Source organism: Crinia signifera, chromosome 7, assembly GCF_055691185.1.
Source record: "Crinia signifera chromosome 7, ASM5569118v1, whole genome shotgun sequence".
Taxonomy (NCBI): domain Eukaryota; kingdom Metazoa; phylum Chordata; class Amphibia; order Anura; family Myobatrachidae; genus Crinia; species Crinia signifera.
In genome coordinates, this window is record NC_139223.1 from 156,248,192 (window position 1) to 156,269,914 (window position 21,723).

The following is a 21,723-nucleotide window of genomic DNA, read 5'->3' on the forward strand; positions in this document are numbered from 1 at the left end:
GTAACTGTGTTTTCTAGCCTTTGCTCCAAATGGCTAGTTCTATCTCCAAGGGTTCCCAGTTCTTTGGCTAGATCTTGTGCTGTTGCTTTGAACTCTGCTGTTAAACCGGTTTTCAGATCAGACAATAATTGCAGCATTTTACGCAGAGTAATGGGTTCATCCATATTATCCTCCTCTAATCCTATCTGATCTTCCGTGTTTTTTGTTTGTTTTATATTTTGATCTATTGAAGCGGAAAGTCTGTTTTTTGATTTATCTGCAGGTGAGCAGACTGGCTTAAAAAAGCTTGCGGATGCAGTAGGAGTGTTCTTTATTTTTTTAGAGGGCATTTCAGGTTTTCAGCTGCTGTGTCTGGAGTTCTCTTGTACCTCAGCAGGGTATTTAAGTATAGGTGCAACCTAAGAGAGAAAGTGATATAGGGTTCTTTTTAGGGCATAGGAGAGATAGGGGATAGAAGAGTCCCTTCACTAACTCATTATGCTAATGAGTTACATGTTCCCCAGAGGTGGATTACTTTATGGTTCAAGGTAGTATCTCCCATTGAGTCAATTTCTATATCCCCCCTCTGGGAAAACGTGGAGTGGGGAAGCGGAGCGTGATGTGTGCGCGTGTACTTATGTTGTTTCAAAGCTGGGTATTAAATTCTTACCCCACTTGGTCGGTTTCTCTGTACACGATAGGGAGCCCTTCCTTAGCTCTGTGTCAGCTTCTGCTACAGCGTGTCTCAGTACTGCTATTGCCGTGGCTCTCTGCTGCGGTGCTCTGTGTTCAGGTTAGATTATCCTGCTCTCCGTGCCCAGCTGGCAGGGTGGCGTCTGCGGCTCCCCACTGCGGCCCGTCTGTATTGGCTTACGGTTGGCGCTCGTCCCGCTTCTGCGCGCCTCCCTCCGATCTCTCCCCTGCCGCCGCTCGTCTCCTCCAAGCTTAATCAGCCTTGTCTCGGCTGGACGCAGACTAGCTCCAGGGCTCTCTCCGGCACACGCTCCGACACACGCTCCGTCCACTCCGCTTCCGGCTTCCTCTCCACGTCGTGACGCTTCAGTCACGCCCCATCCGTGTTTAAGTGATTTTTAAAGTCCATTTACACTACACATACAAGTTTAATGTCCTTTCTATTTAATTGTATACTAGTAGTAAAATTGTATGGGGTCAATGCAAGAGAGAAATACAAAGAAGGAAGCTATTACAACTGCTGGGTGTCCGTCACATGTACTGTTTGTGAGGCTTTTACTGTTTTTATTAAGCAGCTAATAATGGAAGGATTGTGGTGACACAAGTGATTTTAAGGGACTCTTGTCAATTAATGGCTGATGATTAACACCTTCTCTTTTGCATTTCCAGGGTTCTGTCATTCTGTTTCTTGATTTTGACTGCTTCTTCTCGCCTTCTGGCACGAGTCCATTCTGACCTCCTTTTTTTTCTGGTCTTCTGCATTTTTTTTCTTTATTTCTGCAGCCTTTTCTGTGTTCAGACTGGCTCTGTATTTTCTCATTCTTTCTGCAGGTGTCATAGCTTCCTTCTTTGTATTCTCTCTTGCATATTGTCCATCTGGGATAAGCAAGTTAACTTGTAAAAACAGCTAACGGGCATATGTTGTTAATGTAACACATGTAACAAACTATGTAACGTCCATAACGTTAAGCATGTTACATAGGTTACACTACAGGACTGCCAAAGGTAATAAGTTGTGAACAAATGCCAAAGGAATTTTTTATCCATAAACCATTAGAGATCTGGTAAATATCATGCATTTAGTTATCTTTTTAACCAGAATATGGAAAAAAATACCAAAAAAACGTAACGGATGTAACACTTAATATGTGCCACATGTAACGCTTTCACTAACATAAAACCACATGAAATACTGATTTAACAACATATAGTTTCTTACAGTACATGTCCTCAGCTTGTGTTATATACTACAATAATCCAAGTTTCTTACACTTGTTTTCAGAAAACAGCAATAGATAATCAGTAGTCACAATCAGTGTCTGTAACCATTATTTTTTTTCATGACCCATGTCCACCTTTTGTTGGAATTGCCCATAAAGTTGTTAGTAGCCATAACAAAAGTACTTTCAATTGGTTTTCTAAAAAAAAAAAAAAAGAATACTCTAGTACAGGGGTTCCCAAAGTTTTTGAATCACGGCACCCCAAAGCATCAGAAATGTTTTCGCGGCACCCCTAGGCTAAATATTTCTCATTGAGAAAGTCAGTAACAAATATTAAGTTAAATAAATTGTGTTTATATCTCATCCTTAAGATCAGTTATGTGGTAATTGACAGGATTCACTTCTGTTTGTCCACAATTTGATTATTATAATGGACTTGAATTGGTCCTGGACCACTAACCCAGGGCACCCCTGCAAGTCTCCCAAGGCACCCCAGGGTGCCACGGCACACAGTTTGGGAACCACTGCTCTAGTAGCATTTTTTCATGTAATTATTGAACTAATTTAAGCTAATTGGAAATTTCCGATTGCCTATTTAGTTATTCCAGGTGGTGTCCAAGAGGTTTTGAATGGTGCTGACATTTTCACCTTAAGATAAGGATTTTCACTACCATCTGTCACCCTCAGTGTGGTTGGAACTTATAAATGTATCTCACGACTGGCATCTAATTGGCATGACCTCTGTCATTGATCTCTTAGGGCGGTATTCAATGTCAGGGGAACGACTGTCGAGCAAGCTCGACAGCCATGCCCCTGTCCCATTCTCGCTTTGCTCGACTGGAGCTCGGCGGTCGGGATTCAATGTCCCGGCCGCCGAGAAAGGGGCGTGGCCGCGAGTTGAGGACGGAAATAGATGGGCTCCGGCCGGGAGCTCGCCTACTTTCATCTTTTCTTGGCAGAACGAGCCCGACAGCTTGTGCTGTCGGGCTCGTTCTGCGGAGAACCCCTGTTCAATGCTGTCATGGAAGACAGCATTGAATAGGGCTTCGCAGCCATCTCCCCCGTCGGGAGATGGCTGCGGGAGCACGACAAGGAATGAATACCCCCCTTAATGTCTGAATGTCATTTATTTTGTGTAAGAAGCATTTTAAATATGCTTTTGGTTTAACCCTTTGACTGCCAACATCTGTGAGAGATGTTCAAAATATCCTGCTAAAAATGCCAGCGTCACTCACATTTGTCATATAAATTCAAATAAAAAAATGTGCAAAATAAGATTATATTTCCTATATAAGGTAATCATTGCAGGTCATTATGATGGATAAAAATGTTTGCTTGCCAATTTTCACACTTATTTTGAAAAATTCACTTGACACTTAAAGGGTTAACTTATTTTTAACTTGCTCTTTTATATACTGCCTTTGTGTGCTATTCTATGCCTTGTATATCCTTCCTACAGTGTAATGTCAAAAACACTAATATTCTATTCTTTTTGTTGTTGTTTTTTTTAGGAGAATGACAGGCCATTCGTTCCACATGGGCTACACCATGGCAATACTTAATGGCATTGTGGCAGCTCTCACTGTCCTCTGGTGCCTGCTCTGAATGTATATACAGTACACAAGAATCCAGACTCCTGTACAGTTCACAGACCACGTCGCCTTTTGAAGCCTGTACTTGCCATTTTTAACAAAGCAGCATCAGCATCAGCGGGTCTTAAAAAGCATTAACATGCAATAGGGACAACGTTTAAACAATAGTATTTTTGTTATTATTGTATTAAAATTATTTTATGTTTTTCTTTCCCCAGCTTTAAAATCTGGGGGGAAGCCACAATTGAGCAGGGGTACTCAAGTATTGCAGTCACATATAAGATCTATCCAAATCTTCATGACTGTTTTAGTAATTTTTACACCAATAGGCTGAAGCGACCTACCACAATTCACACCAGAAAATGTTTGTATATTGATGTAAAATATGTCTATTTTTAATAATTATGCAGCCTTTATAGTCTGTCTTTTTTTAGATCTAGGCCTGGGGAGTAGTAAAAAAAGAAAATAGTTTTTAGAAATTTGTATAAATGTAAAAACAGTTTTTCAGCAACAAACATTTTTAAAACAAAAAACACTTTTGCATTTTTCTATTTTTGCTTTTCGGTAATCAGGTGTACTTTTATAAACCGCTAATTTTTATATTTCCTTGTTCTTGTTCTACTTTGTCTATCTCCTGGTAAAAAAAAAAAAAAGAAAGGAAATATTTCTTTATTGCGTCGGTTTACAGTTTTTTTTAAATTGGGTTGGTTTGAATAGACAAAAATTCTCAAGAGGACACTTGTTCTTTTGCTGTGTCAGACAGGTTACCAGATGTGTATTCACCCCAATGGCATTTTTCAAATTTAAATTTTGTTACACTTATAGACCAGCAAAAAGGTCAAACGCAACAAATTAATTTAATTACAAATAAATAAGACCACTGCTTACATAACTATCCAGCCCATAGATGTAATGCTGTATATGCTGCAACAAAAAATATCAGACATTCACCCCTTTACCTAAGATACACCTAGTTTTTATTTCACTTTAAATTCAACCAGTTGAGGCCTGTCAATATGATGGAACATCATAGCAGTAGTGTCCGCGCAAAACACTTGAATTCCCCCTATATAGGAGATGAGAAACTTTAGCTTTTTAGCATATAGGATTTTCTTCCTGTTTTACCTAGATACTTATGCAAAAATATTTTTTTATGTGATAGATTGTATGTACCATGTGCTGACTTTTCTATTGCCACAAATACACTGGGTTAAACAAGGTCATTTTGTGGTTGAATTTTGTGGTCATAAATTATGTATCCTGTTGCTCCTGTTGTCTATAGAGTGACGTCTCACATTGAGGTCACTGATCTGTTTGGAGTGAAGCCTGTGGGGGTGGGGAAGGACACTGGTCCAAATCAGGGGAATGCAGGCAGGGGCGGACGTCTGACATCAGCGCCACCCCTTTTTTGGTGAACAGCGGAGGAAGTAAAATTGAGTTTTTAATGTAATGATTTCTATTGCAAAAGAAGGCTGCGTAGCGAGCGGATCCTAATCAGGCCCCAAGACCGCAGATAAACCTAAAAATGTTCCAATCCACTGCCCAGTAATGGGTTAAGGAGGAATGTGATATAATGAATCAGTCGGTGAAGACGCTTCCATCTGCCATTTTAGGTTATGTTTCTCTACAGTTCCAGAAATATATTTTCCAATGTGCTCCCTGGCACAGTAGTCTTTCAATTGTTTGGCCTTGATGTTCTAGAGCGAGCAGTCACTGTAAGGCTGATTTCAAGACATGATTTACGATTCACTTTCGACAACCAACTAAACCGGCATTGCATTTTGTAACATTGGAAGCTATTGTGCCCAGTAGATGAATGAAAAATGCTTCCATCAATCAACAGAGTTGAGATATAAAAAAAGTTTTGGTATATTGTGCAATTGACAACTTCATATGAATCAATCTACAGTACAAAACAAGCTGTGGGATTGATTATAATCCTGTGAAGACTCAAAAAATGCTATAATTGTTCTTCCCCCTATGTTTTCTTTCTTACTCATGCAGCAGACAACTAGAAGCCTGATTTAAGTAAACTGAACAATAACAATTTGATTTTTATTGTGCTATACCAGATGAAATGACTAATAACATTCTGCTATTGTACTAATATGATATATATATATATATATATAATAAATATATGTAGCGTAGCAGGTTATGGCACTCACGGGCTTCACAAGAAATGACACGACACGTAGATGTGGGTCAACGTTTCGGAAGTCTGTTTTACTTCCTTTTTCAAGACAAAATGTGCAATACAAAGCAAAAGGGTAACAACGCTTACCTATATGTGACACAAGAGGAGGCTCGCCCATCACGTGTCACGCCAGTCTGTCCTCAACCACACTTCCGGTCCGGTATCTCCTGGAGGCGTGCCTATGACGTCACGTCTATCTGGGGACCTCTGGGTCAATCAGAGGGTGGGAGTAACAGAGGTGCGTCTCCGTTGCTGGGCAACCTAAGTACATCAAACTGGTGCATACAAAAAAAGAATATATGGTGAAGATGAGTGATAACATGAGTGATAACAATAATCTTATAAAAGCAGTGGAGCAAATCTAGATAATGGTATAAATCGAAGTACAAGAAATAACATAGCACATATATTAAGTGTACAACAAGGTACGTATCATATGAAAAGACGTCTGCTCCGTGCAGACAGGGAAAAGAACAAGTGGGCAGCAAAATAACTGTCATGGGGTCTGGATATGCTAATGTAAGTTAACCAAGTCCACAAACTATAGGAACATATTGAGTGAAAATTGCTCATTGAGCCCTTTTGGACTCTTGGTGTGGATCCACCGCGCTTCCAGTTGAATAAGTCTTTGACCCCGGTCCCCTCCTCTGATGTCCAGTGGCACATGGTCAATTATGATATGCCGGAATTGTGCCAAGTTGTGTTTAGCCAGGGTAAAATGTTTTGCCACTGGCTGATACAACTCTTTTTTGCTAATATATGTGCTATGTTATTTCTTGTACTTAGATTTATACCATTATCTAGATTTGCTCCACTGCTTTTATAAGATTATTGTTATCACTCATCTTCACCATAGATTATTTTTTTGTATGCACCAGTTTTATGTACATGGTTGCCCAGCAACGGAGACGCACCTCTGTTACTCCCACCCTCTGATTGACCGAGAGATCCCCAGATGGACATGACGTCATAGGCACGCCTCCAGGAGATACCGGACCGGAAGTGTGGTTGAGGACAGACTGGCGTGACACGTGATGGGCGAGCCTCCTCTTGTATCATATATAGGTAAGCGTTGTTACCCTTTTGTTTTGTATTGCACATTTTGTCTTGAAATGGAAGTAAAACAGACTTCCGAAACGTTGACCCAGATCTACAGGTCGTGTCATTTGTTGTGAAGCCCGTGAGAGTGCCATAACCTGCTACGCTACACATGTATATCTCTGGCACCCCGGCAGCTGCATCAGGAATTGAGCGAGTGCCTGCATACTCCCGCTATATATATATATATATATATATATATATATATATATATATATATATATATATATATATATATATATATATAGAATATACAGGAGGGTCAGGCACTCCAAACAACTGGGTAACTTGCTGCAGTAGGTGCCTCCACAGTGAAGATACAAATACAGACGGGTAGGTGCTGCACTCGCGACATGACTTATCTTTTCAAAGAATGCATCAGGGAGCCGTTTGTAAACAATGTTTAAAATTCTGTAATTTGTCATAAGGTTTATAAAACATAACACATAAACACATACCTTTATAGAAGAAAGAAATCACCTAGGAGTGTGTGGCTGAGCGGGCCGGGACTGCACACCCACCCCCCTGACCATAGAGATGACGTCATACGCTGCGACCGTCATCCAAGTGAGTGAGTATACCATCACCATAGCAACCCTGCCTCGGAAGAAACAAGAAGAAAACTGAGCATAATAGCATTGCAGACAATTTAGTAAGGATATACACAATGTCTAAACAGGCAAACTTACTTAAATACTGAATACGAAATTTGTTCATTTAACCCTCGTGGGGAAATTACGTCCAGGCGGTGAATCCAACGGGATTCACACCGCAACAATTGTAGTGGACGGTTGCCGCCTCTGATAGAGGCTGGGACACAGTCAATGATTCTAAATCGTAAGCTGTTTAAGGGATGGTTATGCTCTAAGAAATGCCGAGCTACTGGCTGGTCTGCTTTCCCATTGGCCAGTGCTAGACGTATAGCGCTGCGGTGGAGAGCTATCCTTTCTTTACACTTTCTTTGTGTCTTGCCAATGTAGTTCAAACTACAAGGGCAAATAAGTTGGTAAATAATGTAAGAGGAGGAGCATGTGAATTGATGCTTGATTTTAAAAGTTTTGCCAGTATACGGATGATTGAAACTATCTCCCGTGAGCATAAACTGACAGGCTACGCAAGTACACCTGAAGCAGCCAGGCTTCAGTTGGTTTAACCAAATAGGTTCCATGTGGATAGGATTATAGACAGTATTGGTATTTACTACTAGATATTTTAAATTTCATCCTCTGGAATAACAGGGCATGATACGATGTTTACTAAAAGGAAGAAGTTTGTCACTTTCAATCAATGGCCAATTATTTTTAACCACAGCGGCTAAAGCCTTAGTGGAGGTATTAAATTTGTGGTACTTGTTTACATTCACGGCTCCCATCGCATGCCATATGTAGCGCAGCGGTACGCGTCCTACGACCTTTTCATACCCCACACTATCCACGTCGGCGTGGAGTTGAGAATAGAAAGTGTGGCGAGCCACCAAGCCCGAAGTATGGCGAGCGCAGCAAGCCCCGCGAGGGAACGTGGATACCTTCAAAGGTATCCGTGTCATTCAGGGAATTATTTCCTTTTTAGGTCCTTTTTTCTTGTTTCCTCAGAGATCCCTCTGCATGCCGCCACATTCGGGGTCCCGCAGTGCAGATCTTCTCCTTGCTCAATTTTCTCGCTCAATTTTCACGGCTCTCGAGTTCCAACTTATTTTCCTTGTCTCCTTAGTTCTTTTTGCTCAGGCTGACCCTCACCATGAGTGAGAAAATTCTCTGTCCGACAGAGCATTTTCTCCCTCATGGTGAGGGTCAGCCTGAGGGAGGGAACTCGAGAGCCGTGAAAATTGAGCGAGAAAATTGAGCAAGGAGAAGATCTGCACTGCGGGACCCCGAATGTGGCGGCATGCAGAGGGATCTCTGAGGAAACAAGAAAACAGGACCTAAAAAGGAAATTATTCCCTGAATCTTCCAAGTGACCCCAGACCTATGCTTAATCTCTTGGCCTAAAGGAGAGGCCCACACATGGTACGAGTACCCTCACTTTTGTGTTATTTAATGTCGTGTGTGCACTAAGTATCCAGGAAAATCTGCACCATTAGATTTTTTTCTTTTTTTTCCGAGGTGACCCATATTGAAGAATTCAAGCTAAAGAACAAGACTTATCCCTTACAAAAGAAGATTACGGAAAGGAAAACATCTCCTTTCAATAAGTTTGTTTACCCCAATAGGAAGCGCAGGGTTCCCACCCCGATTTATTCTTCCAGTATATATCTTGTAGTAGGTGGTACTACTGGGTGCCCAGCAGCATCTTTTTGGACGCGCAGACTATTTTCTTTTTTCTTTTTATATTATATGTAATGGTAGTGATGATACAACCCGTTAGTGCTAGCAATTTGCTTTGATCTTTATAATATATATAAAATGTCATTTTACCTTATTTTACAATAATTTAGATAATAATCTCCCTCTGCAGCGCAGCGGTCATTCTTCTTGCATTATAAACCTTTCACAGCCAGAGGACTTAGTGACCTGGAACAAAAAGAATCTTCTATTTGTTGCCCTGTGCATTATAGCTTCCTTCCAATGAGATGCTGTAATATTCTCAAGTATGTAACCTCTGAGGTCATCCTGTGTAGAGCTTTAATGTGCACTTCTAAATCGTGGTGTCTTACTATGCCGATTCTCATTTCAACTGCCAGTTCTAAATGCAGAATCGTTTCCATGTTCATAAAATGAGATACAGGGCCATATTCAGTAAAGCAAAGAAGCACGAGATTTTGTGTCTGGAACAAACCATATTGCTATGCAAGGGAAGCAAATACATTCATGTTGTTTTTTTGCATGCAGCCCATGAAGTTAGTTGGGAGCCAAGTAAGTAAGTTTAATTTATATAGCGCACTTTCTCCAACAGGACTCAAGGCCAGTATGTATTTGGATTGTGGAAGGAAACCGGAGAAACTGGAGTAAACCCACACAAGCACAAGGAGAATATACAAACTCCACACAGTTAGTGCCATGGTGGTAATCAGACCTATGACCTCAGCGCTGTGAGGCAGTAATGCTAACCATTAAACTGCCGTGCTGACCAATTCAATACATTTTTAAGGGATAGCACTCATTTTGGTCTTTCTATATCCTATATCACCAACAAGGCATGCAGCAGCTGGGGCTGGGTGACATCACTGAATGACATAGTTTACCGATATCGTTGAGTGTGTGTGCACAATATCGTTTGCCTCCCACCCCACCGCCAATCAATCTCAGTAGCCCCCATGAACACCAATCCCCAGGACACAGCAAGCACAATGGACATACTTTCCACCCTCCCTTCTCACAGAGAGCTGGGCTAACAGCACTCCATCCCTACTCAGTACTCAGGATAGCTGGTGTGGACCGATGCATGTCATGCGGCTGGCGGAGGAAGATGTGAGACAGCTGCCTGTGCGGTGATGTGGGAACCGAGCCAGCCAACATGGGAACCAAGGTCCAAAGGCTGCTGTACCCTTTTCCCCCAAATAAAGAGTGCAGCCATTAGGACACACTCCTGTTACCCCTAACACACAGCAATGGGTGGCGCACTCCCCTCCCTCCTCCAGGCCACAATCCCAGACACTCCGCAGCATCTGTCCGCAACAGGTGCACAGACAGGCAGCACACTGTCTCACTCACTTTTATAGTCAGTACATGCGGCCTCCACTGATCCCATCGCCAGCACAAAAGCAGGTGCTGAGCTACTTACTTTCCATTCAGTACATGGTGCACAGCACTCTGCCCCTCCTCAGAGCTGCCAGTAATCTCACCAAGATGCTGTACTGCCAACGTCCTGTCTCCTCAGATAAGCCCGTGGGACAGAGGCTCCTGCGCCACCTTCTTATTCTTTCTCTGTCTGCATTCTCATCAGGACACTAGCAACTGTCCAGGGTCTGGGATACAGACACCCAGTATTTAATGGAGAACTGGCCCCCATTGCTCTGCCTCACAATCCACCCCTTTTGTTCGCACCCACAACAATGACTAATTAAACCAATTGAATTGCTACTGTTCTCCGACACCCACGCTGTCACAGACAGGATAACTAGATGCCCATTACCAAACAATTACAATCCCCCCCATAGATTTCAGGACAAATATTAGATTGTAAGCAATACTCTAGGGCAGTGGTTTCCAAACTGTGTGCCGTGGCTCCCTGGGGTCGGGACACTTGCAAAGGTGCCACAGGTGGGTCGCCCAGGAGCAATTTAAATTATTTATGATCAATGATTTATGGACAAAACCAGTGCTGGTGGCTGCCAATCATAAAATATGTGTACAATCAGAAGCAAATCCTGCCCTATAACAGCTAACTGGACTTAAGAATCACATATAAACACAGTCTACTTCATTTTATATATTTTTTTTTTGGTCCCTAGGGGTGCCGTGGAAAAATTCTGATACTCTAGGGTGCCGTCGTTCGAAAAAGATTGGGAACCCCTGCTCTAGGGGAATTGTATCAGAGCTTGGAGAGAGAGATTACATTTGTTTACAGGATGTAGTTGAAATAAGTTAAGGTCCATACACACTGGGCGACTATGCCCAGGGTTTATGGACAGCGATGATGCCAATCATCGCTGCGGGGAAAGCCGCACAGTGCATACACACTGAGCAGCTTTCCCCCTGCCCGGTGCCGACGGAGGAGGGAGGGCGGCATTGCATAGTGCACAGCTATGCAAAGCTGCCCTGAAAGCCGCTCATCTGATGGTATAACCAGCAGATGAACGGCTTTCCCGGCGATGATGTGGGAGCGCGCGGCAGCGCTCACCGCCGGGGCATACACAGTGGGCGGTTTTCTGCTGAAAGTCGCTCAAGCTGGGTGTTTTGAGCGACTTTCAGCTCAAAGTCGCCCAGTGTGGATGGGCCTTTAGAAGTTGATTTGTCAGTACTTTCAAAAATCTCCCCGTCCTTTGTAAAACTTGGAAAGAGGTTGGGGTAAATTTACTAAGATTAGAGTTCTACTGTAGATGGGTATATGGTCGTTAGGTCGGCAAAAGCATTAGGTCGACATGCACAAGGTCAATGACAGTGTCACACGTAGCCGCGACGGAGCGCGGCGGGTACAGTACTCACCCGTCCGCGCCCGCCGCCGGCTAGCGTGTGCAGGCTCCGGTCTGCGGTGTGCGGGTAGCGGCAGCTCTGGGTAGGGATGGCAGCAGGGGAGCGTCGGGTAGCGGTGTCTTTGCAGATAGTGGTGCTGGGAGGCCGGCGTCGCCATCTTGGTTGAGGGCAGGAGACAGATTGGCCCAGAGTGGAGGTTCCCTCCTCATCCTGCGCTGACAGCCAATGGCAGCCGTCCCCTGGGGATAGAAGGGATCTGCCTAGGCTGTTCAGTGTCAGTGCAATGAGTCTTTGGAGTCATTCACAACTCCTAGCTGATTCCCGGATCCTGGCTCTTTCTCTCCTGACTCTGGTGCCTTGCTCCCTGCATCTTGCTACAAGGAAGTTTTCTCCTGACACCAATGCTGCAAGTCCTACCTAGTGCTTGTTCCTGCTTGTGTCCCAGAATTACCCTGCACAGCATTCCGCTGCCCTCCTTCATACAACTCATTCATTCCATCATCTTTCAGTCATCCGGATCCATTTCTTCTGTCAACAAATCAACCTCTTTCCGGATCTTCCTCTATGTACTCTGGCTCATCAAGTACACGTTTCCAGATTTACCTGCTCGTTATTAATATTGTGCTGGACTCTATTTAATTTATCCCAACTGTCACTTAAAGAAGTATTTGAGTGAAGTTTATCATTTATGAAATCTGTTATTAAACCTGCACGTTTCAATCCTACTCCTCCTGGTCCGTCTCCGGCTTCTGTGCACCACACGACTCCATCCAGCCCTTTAGCCGTGACAGACAGATTAGTGTTCTGTGTAGAAAAAGCGCCTTGTTGATATTTAGGCTGTGGTCTCTGATGGTAATGTGTGTTTATGTTTGTGTGTAGGGGGTGGTGTACAGTATATGCTTTGGGGGGGGGGGGGATATGTGTGTGTGTGTATATAAGCAGTGGCGGAACTCTGGGAGGCAATGGAGGCTCCAGCCGCCGAGCGCAAAGCCCTGGCGGGGGCACTTTCACTCAACTCCATTGTCTCATCCAGAGTCGGCTGGCTGGCGGGCAAGTATCGCTGGGTCCCCCTGAGAACTAACGCCCCACCTCCACTTACTTACCCGCTGCAGATCGGGTGTTTATTTCAGCATCCGCATCGCAGCTGACTTCACACAGACAGTGACAGGCAGCTGCCAGCGCCATAGAGCAGCGCTGAACTTCCGGCACGGTCTAATTGAACTTGGTCCTGCAGCCTGCGGCTCAGTGACAGGACAGTGTGCACGCCGCGCAGGCTGCAGGGAGGTAGTGCGGGCGGGGGAGGATGCCTGGGAAGGCAGTGGCACACGCAAACGCCACGCATGAAGAGGAACATGCTGCTCAGCCGCTGCAGCCTTCTTCTCTTCTACAAGCCTCAGGTAGCCCCGTTGTTGGTTTTTTTTTGGGGGGGGGGGGCTCGCAAATCTATCTTGCCTCCGGGAAAATTACATAAAGTTACGCCACTGTATATAAGTGTGTACAAGGGGGGCTGATATGGGCTGTATTTGTGTATAGGGGAGGTGGGTAGGTAGGGGTGGATTTATATGTGTATGTATAGTGGATGTATCGGGGGGGTAGATGGGGATGTGTGTATAGGGGAGGGTAGCTGGGGATGTATGTATAGGGGAGGGGGGTAGATGGGGATGTGTGTAAAAGGATGTATGGGGGAGATAGATAGATAGGGATGTATGGGGGAGGGGGTAGATGGGGCTGTTTGTATAGTAATGTATGGGGGAGGGGTGGATGGGGATGTGTGGTATAGGGGATATAAAGGATAGGGGTAGATGAGATGTGTGTATATGGGATGTATGGGGAGGGGTAGATGGGGATGTGTGTATAGGGGGTGTAAAGGAGAGGGGTAGATAGGATGTGTGTGTGTGTGTAGGAGATGTATGGGGGAGGAGTAGATGGGGATGTGTGTATGGGGGTGTAGAGAAGGGTATAGATATGGATGCATGAGATAGGGGGGGGGGTAGATGTGTGTGTGTGTGTGTGTGTATATAGGAGGGGGGGTAAATGGGGATGTATAGGGGAGAGGGGTAGATGGAATTGTGTGTATAGGGGAGGGGGTAGATGGGGATGTATAGGGGAGGGGGGGTAGATGGGAATGTGTGTACAGGGGAGGGGGGTAGACGGTTATGTGTGTATGCTCACTATAAGTAAATTATATTGCCCGTGTATTGAGCACACATGTACTAGTTGTGTTTGGCCGCAGTATAGTGAACCAGCTGGGCTAGGGGTAACGGAGTGCATATAGGGGTATGGCAGACTAACCCGGAGGTGATACAACTCACCCATTTGCGGTCTCCCGGCGCCGTCAAGCTCCCAGCATTGTGGGCTCCCTGCACAGCCGGTGCTCCAGGGATTCTATCTCCTGTGAGTGCGGAGCGTGTGCTAGGTCCGGCTCCCGGACATCTCACTCACCGCCTCCGGCCTGGTCCTCATCTGCTCCCTGGAGCCATGTCATCTGAAGGGAACACCTCCTCACCACTCCCGGGGCTGCTGCCAGCCCTTCCATCCATCCGAGCACCAGCGCGTGCTCTTTCTCTAGCCGGGACTTTTTCTTCTTCTTCCGCAGTAAAATAAGAGACGCTCCGCCCCTGTAATTCCTGTCGCGCCACTCAATCTGGGAACCGCGGCGCACTCCTCCCTTCTCTTTTGCGCCCGCATCATCTCCCTGCCCCGTGATCCCCGGGACCGAGGTGCGTCTGCTGATCTCTGTAGAGTAGTGTACTGTAGACCGGACTACTTCTTCTTGCGCGGTAATAAGCAGCCACTCCCGCCGCTCAGGCGGCACCACGTTACCCTCAACTCTGCCCGGCCACTAATGGGTCCTGGCCTGGGACGGTGGACCTGGTCCGCCGCATCCGCACCTGCTCCTGATGCAACATGCTGCGGCCGCATCATCTCCCCGAGGACCGGATTCCCGCTCACTGCGTCCTTCTGCACCGGGTCACACCACCACCACCACCACCACCACCAGGTGACCTTACCTCTGCTGCTGGCGACCTCCATCTATAGGCGACCTCAGCGCTATATAGGCAGTACCGGCAGCAGGGGTGGCGGCTCTGTGCCCCCCATGTTTATTCCTTTTATCCTCATTATCAACAGGATTGCTGAGTCTTCCTTAGTAAATGTGCCTGATCTTATACCTGGCTGCACCCTGATCTGTCCCTGCCCAACCGACCATGGCGGTATTCCAAACTCTGGGAGCCTTGGCGGCATCTGCTGAATATACTGCTTATATTAAATATAATGTGCCCATGTTCCCTCATGTACAGTGTAGTGCCCGCTGCCCCGCCCGCACGCTGCCAGTTACAGGGACATGGATCCACGCCACATCCCTGTAATGCGATCTGTGTGGCAATTACAGACAGGATCGTAGGGCAATATGTGGTCCTTTCAGGTGCGCATACACGGTCAGTCGTGACCCCCTCCTGCAGTCCGGTCTGTAGCCCATAGGCTACAATGGGCTACCGCCATCTCAGAATGGTGGTTGCCCAGGAACCCACTGCGATGCTGCCCAAAGTTGTTACATCGGGCAGCATCACATCCTTCTTAGAAACCTATAGGGCATGTGGCCGTGAGGGGAGCAGGAGTGATTGCAGCAGGGATTGGAGATTCCTCCTGCGTCCCTCCTACACACATTCGGAGATACTTAATATTTGCAACTAACCCTGAAAACGGGTGTTTTCGGGGAATTAGACTGCCAATATTACATGATAGGTGGGCCCCTTAAAGTGTCAATTATCCTCTGGTACCAGTAGCAGCGATTCATTTAAGTTTGTCATAATAAAAACACATTGGGGCGGACTCAGTTGTGGGCACCCATTAGGGCTATTCAATTGTTGCCCCCATTGGGCTCATATGCTTCAAAAGCATGCCCATTAGCACTGGGATTTAGCCTCACAAAGTGGCCAAATCCATCTAAAGAACAGTTTAGGGTCCTTAAATATGAGTTTGAGAGCCCAACCGGGGAACTTACGTACAACCTCTGCAACCCTAAACATGGCAGCCCTAAACATGGTGACTTCACATCATAGCGGGTAGGTATGACCTGGCATTCGGGGCAGTCTTTTGCTGAGCCCTGTGTTGAGTGACACCCCTGGGAGTTTCAATTTTGGAAATTTTTGCAAGACTGCAACTCATACTGGATTAGGCCCAACAATTACATTTCTCCATTGGGCTCTGTAATGGAGACCAACAATTGAATCAGTCCTCTGTAGAATGACAGGAGTTGATTGGGTAGCACTTTTTATCTCCCTAAAGCTGGATACACATCAAGCACTATTGCCAAGGAATCATGGACGTCATACTCTCATCAATTAATATGCAGCGCTATGCATATTGATATAGGATGGAACAAGGTATTTATCAGGCTGTCCTTCATTAAATCTTGTAGTGTATACAAGTAACAGGTAATAGTCCGGGACAAAGGAAAATCGTCCAAACCAACAGACAATTACCCATCAATCTGATGTGTACCCGGCTTTACAGTTGCTGCGTGACCAGATCTTGACCTGTACAGGCTTTTCACCTAATGGAAAGAGATTAACTGGCGACTAATGTTTCACCAATGTTGAAGTATTAATCGATGGCCATATTGTGTGCTTTTTTGTTTGTGTTTATGAAAAAATAATCATTTGTGTGTGCAAGAAAATATGCTGTTACCGTCGTATAGGATAGGTCAGGGCTCAACAATTTCCGCTCGCCATGGCGACCAGATTTTTTTTTTGCCATAAAGAAGAAAGCAGAATGTGGTCGCGGGCCAGCGTTGCCTGCCCCTTCCCCCCCTCTCCACCTCCTAACAGCACAACCGCAGCGCATCCCCCCTCCTAACAGAGCAGCGGCAGCACCCCCCCCCCCCCAGCAAAGCGGTGGCTGGCACCGGGGAGCAGGGGATAATGAGACAAGCAGCAGCCATGGATCAGAAGCAACGGACCAGTAGCGGAGCAGCAGCTTGTGCTGGGGACCAGGAGACCCACTGATGCTGGTGAAAAGACTTGCCTCACCTCCCCACCCATTCACTCACTCTTCCCCAGTCACATCACCCCCATCATCTCACTACTACTTGCCCCTTATCACAGCCCCTCCACCTCCTCACCCTCTCTATTGCCCCCTGTTGACTCACCCCTCTCACATCACCCCTTTGCCCAACCAAACACCTCAACCTCTCTATCTCTCCCCTATTGCCTCACCCCCTCTCACCTAACCCCCTGTCACATCTCCCTCCATCACTGAACTCATTCGCCCCCTGGCACCTCACCCTGTATCACATACCCCCCTCTCGCGCCGTCACCTCACCCTATCCGCTTCCCCCTCTCATCTCATCCCCCTCTCTCACCTCACTCCACCCAACCCTCTTTTGCCGACCAACCCATGCGGGCGTCTTCCAAAGCGCTGCCTTGTTATTGTTGTAATCTGTCAAAATATATCTACCAGTCCTTTTCAGGACTGTAATGTTTTACTAAAAACAGTACCCATAATGTGAATGTGAGCCGGCAACAATATTTCCATCACTGGTGTGCGGTAACTGTGTCGTTCCCTGTATACTGAATTGCCCGGCAGCTCCCGTTCCCATATAGGGACTTCATACTGCACGTGGCAGATACGCATTTATATGACTGCTATCTAATGCCAAGTTATCAAACTATATACCTATGTAGGCATAGTTTAGGTACCATAAATCAGTATCAGCCACAAATATAGTTCAAGACACGGGTTGACACCTAGCGTGTCGACTAACTGGGACCAACCACTCTGACACTGGCTGTCTTGGCAACAGACTGCAGTACCCTTAATGTGTGTGGTAACCGGCAATAATATTTTAATTGTCCCTCCCTGTGTACTGAACTGCCCGGCAGCTCTTGTTCCCACATAGGGACTTCATACAGCACGGGGAAACTACGCCTTTATATTATTAACTATTCAATGTGAAGTTAGCAATATATGCATGCATATGTTTAGGTAGTACCTATACTAAATATTAATATCAACTACCTATATATCTCAGATACGCGTTGACACCTAGCGTGTCGACCAACTGGCACTAACCACTTTGACTTTGTCTTCGCACTGGATTCATAAATATTGTGAGAGAACACAACTCAAATTATGAATAATCTATAAGATGCCTCGACACATTTAATCCTATACCTGCGGTTACCCTCACGGAAGTAATAATATATTCTTATACTGTTAATTGGGACCACAGTCACAGACGGATTCAGTATGAAATCCCGGCGGTCGGGATCCCGGCGTTCAAAATCCCGAAGCCGGAATCCCGACCGACGAAATCCCGACAAGGGGGGGAAGTGGCTCGCCACGCAGCGGGCCCGGTGCCTCGCTACGCTCGGCACAATAATTTATTCTCCCTCCAGGGGTGTCGTGGACACCCACGGAGGGAGAAAGTGTCGGGATTTCAGCGGTCGGGATTCCAGCTTTGGGATTCTGAACGCCGGGATCCCGACCGCCGGGATTTAAACTGCATCCCTCACAGACAGGGCGGGACAGTGTAAAAAGACACCTACTACATACACAAAACCAACAGTGTTGCCACATACCTGGTACTACATATGATTAAAGTTTGACAGGCGAGTTGATCTGAAAGAATTCTCAATCTAACGTACAGACACAGATTAGAAAACAAAGAATACAGATAGAGACACTTCTCCTAAATATACAGATTTACTTAATAAAGGAATACAAAGTGCCATCTATAATTAATTAAATAAACTCAATAAAAGTCAAGGCAGGAGCTTGTAAACCCCGCACATGCTTTTTTAAATTATCTCACTGTATCCACTTGTGTTTATGTTACATGTTGTGTGTCATATATCGCAGCCTTTTTTAATGAGTAAACAATAGAAGGTCATTTTTTATATTGTCGTTATTCTTAAGGCCCCCATACACTAGGGCGACTTGTCCTTAGGACAAGTCGCCCCCGACTTCCCCCTGAGCTTCCCCGGCTGCTCCCCGGGGGAGCTTGATTAGATTGGCACTTGATGTGCCATTTTTTACATGTGATAAATCGTCTCGATTTAGCACATGTAAAAAACCCGGGGAGCAAGGGGGGGGGGGGCTACGGAGGTGGGAGCAGGGGGGCTGGGGACGCTGCGGGGACAGCGTCTGTGTCCCCCGCTGCTGGGGACGCTGCGGGGACAGCGTCTGTGTCCCCCGCTGCTGGTAACGCTGCGGGGACAGCGTCTGTGTCCCCCGCTGCTGGTAACGCTGCGGGGACAGCGTCTGTGTCCCCCGCTGCTGGGGACGCTGCGGGGGACACAGGCGGCATAGAGCCGGGCAGGGGGAGCCGGCGGGAGCTGTCAGTGCTAGAAAAAAAAAGCCTATACAATGAATGGGCAGCCTGTGATTGGCTGAGCGCTCTCTCAGCCAATTGCTGACTGGCTGAGAGAGCGCTCAGCCAATCACAGGCCGCCCATGCATTGTATGGGCTTTTTTTTTTATTCAATACTGACAGCTCCCGCCGGCTCCCCCTGCGCGGCTCTATGCCGCCTGTGTCCCCCGCAGCGTCCCCAGCCCCCCCTGCTCCCTCTACCGCCTCGCCGCCCCACTAGGTCCCAAGTCGGGTGGTCGGACGTGCAGCAGGTCCGACCACCCGACGCAGATCCGATGCGCACGGGACCGCGCATCGGATCTGAGGGGACATCAAAACTAGCCGATTTTGGTCCGATTTCGGCCAGATCCGACTGATCTGGCTGAAATCTGACCAAAATCGGCTAGTGTATGGGGGCCTTTAAACTAGTGCACCACCCAGTGACAAATCTTCTCTTTCCTAAACAAATTGTCATTAATTCTTGTCCTGTGGGAGCACACCCATGATAATTAGGAATTACATTCTTCCAACAGGGGGCCACCTTACATACTAAAAATAAGACTCCAATCACCTTATGCAACAGACCCCGGTACTTGTTTCCTAGCACGGCGCCCGTCGTAGGTGATCGTGATGGACGCGACCGACGCGATTTTAGGGCTATTTTTAGCCTTTTCCCAACAATGAAAAAATCGCGTCCATCGCATGCCTTTACGCGATTTCAAATAGGGAACAATGTTAAATGGGCCAATGGACCCGATTTTTCATTGTATACCCACCCTTATGGGTATTTTACATGACAAATGCCCCTCATTGTTAACGCCACCACGCGATGAACGCCAACCCGAAGCGTGGCGAGCCCGCGAGGGGCGGCGGTACGCGTCCTCCGACCTTTTCATACCCCCACTATCCACATCGGCGTGGAGCTGATTTTATATAGTGTGGCGAGCGCAGCGAGCCACCGAGCCCGAAGCGTGGCGAGCAGACGCGTAATATCTGTGAAGTAATGCGCGTCCCCTCGCGGGGCTCGCTGCGCTCTCCACGCTTCAGGCTCGGTGGCTCGCTGCGCTCGCCACACTATATAAATTCTACTCCACGCCGACGTGGATAGGGGGGTATGAAAAGGTCGGAGGACGCGCACCGCCGCCCCTCGCGGGCTCACTTAGCTCTCCACACTTCGGGTTGGCGTTCATCGTGGGGTGGCGTTAACAATGGGGGTCATTTCACCCATCAGGGTTGGGAAACAATAAAAATTGGGGTCTGGGGGCCATTTAACATTGGGGCCAATGTAAAATCGGGTCTCAGGGACCATTTTACATTGATTCCAATGTAAAAATCGCGTTGATCGCATCGCATGCGATTTGGTTGCATGCGATGCGATCGATGCGATTTTTCGGGTCCCGATGGATAGTACCCAGACCCCCAACCCCAACTTCTCCCCCTCTTTTGCCACACATCACCTCACTCCCTCTCAAACCCCATCACCTCACACCCCGCACCCTCACCCCGTTACTCTGTTCTCTTGCCCAGGCACATAGCACCATGTATGGGCAGCCTTAAGCTTGTCTGGCTCCTACACTTTTGTCCTGGATCTGAGATTTAAAAAAAAAATTGTCAAGCCCTGGGAAAGTTTTTATTGGTTTTATTGTACTTTTAGTAAAAATACATTTATAGACAGTAACAAATATTTACCCTCTATATAAACCCCATGGCCCCAGGAGCACTCTGTTGTATGGGTTATAACAGTGTTTTGATTAAAAAATAAGGCAAATGTACCTCTCACCAGCAGGTCACCGTTTTCTACCAGGCCAGAAAGGAGATTGCGGCTTTCCAGGCACATTTCTCGGTACTTGTTTCCTAGCACGGCCACAAATCTTGGCCATCGGGGGTAATTTTAGTGGCCTGCGACGCGACCGACGCGATGCCCCCGATTTTTCCATTGAAATGCATTGAAAACAGTGAAAAATCGGGTCGGTCGCGTCGTGTGCGCCTAAAAATGCTTAAATGGTCCACCCGCGATGGCCGCGATTTCCCCATAGGGAACAATGTTAAATGCCTCAATTTACCCGCGATGACCCCGATTTCCCATAGGAAACAATGTTAAATGGGTCAATTTACCCAAATCATCATAGGGAAGAATGGTAAATGGGCCAGAAAGCCCAAAAAACCCCCCTGACCAGTGAAATGTCCCCCCAAAAGTAGTTCACGCCACCCCGCGATGAACGTGAACCCGAACGAAGCGTGGCGAGGGGACGCGGATACCTTCACAGGTAAACGCGTCCCTTCGCGGGCTTCACAGGTATCCGCGTCCCCTCGCGGGGCGCGCTGCGCTCGCCACGCTTCGGGCTCAGTGGCTCGCTGCGCTCGCCACACTATTCTATTCTCACTCCACGCCCTAGTGGATAGTAGGGGTTTGAAAAGGTCGGAGGACGCGTACCGCCGCCCCTCGCGGGCTCGCTGCGCTCGCCACGCTTCGGGTTCACGTTGATCACGTGGTGGCGTAAACTACTTTTGGGGGGACATT

General features: G+C 46.7%; 2 protein-coding genes across 3 annotated transcripts in view; one reads left to right on the forward strand and one right to left on the reverse strand.

Moving 5' to 3' along the window:
- Window positions 1–4,703, forward strand: part of ARL6IP6 (ARF like GTPase 6 interacting protein 6) — a 33,308-nt gene extending 28,605 nt beyond the window's left edge. For both annotated transcript variants that reach the window (XM_083154063.1, XM_083154062.1), the window contains exon 5: window positions 3,404–4,703. In XM_083154063.1, coding sequence (XP_083010189.1) covers window positions 3,404–3,497 — 94 coding nt within the window. In that variant the 3' untranslated portion in view covers window positions 3,498–4,703. The remainder of the gene's footprint in view (window positions 1–3,403) is intronic.
- The window catches only part of PRPF40A (pre-mRNA processing factor 40A), a 93,459-nt gene extending 79,145 nt beyond the window's left edge, over window positions 1–14,314 (reverse strand). The window contains exon 1 of the mRNA XM_083154060.1: window positions 14,164–14,314. The gene's annotated coding sequence lies outside the window, so the exon portion shown is untranslated. The remainder of the gene's footprint in view (window positions 1–14,163) is intronic.
- Window positions 14,315–21,723: the final 7,409 nt, after the last annotated feature.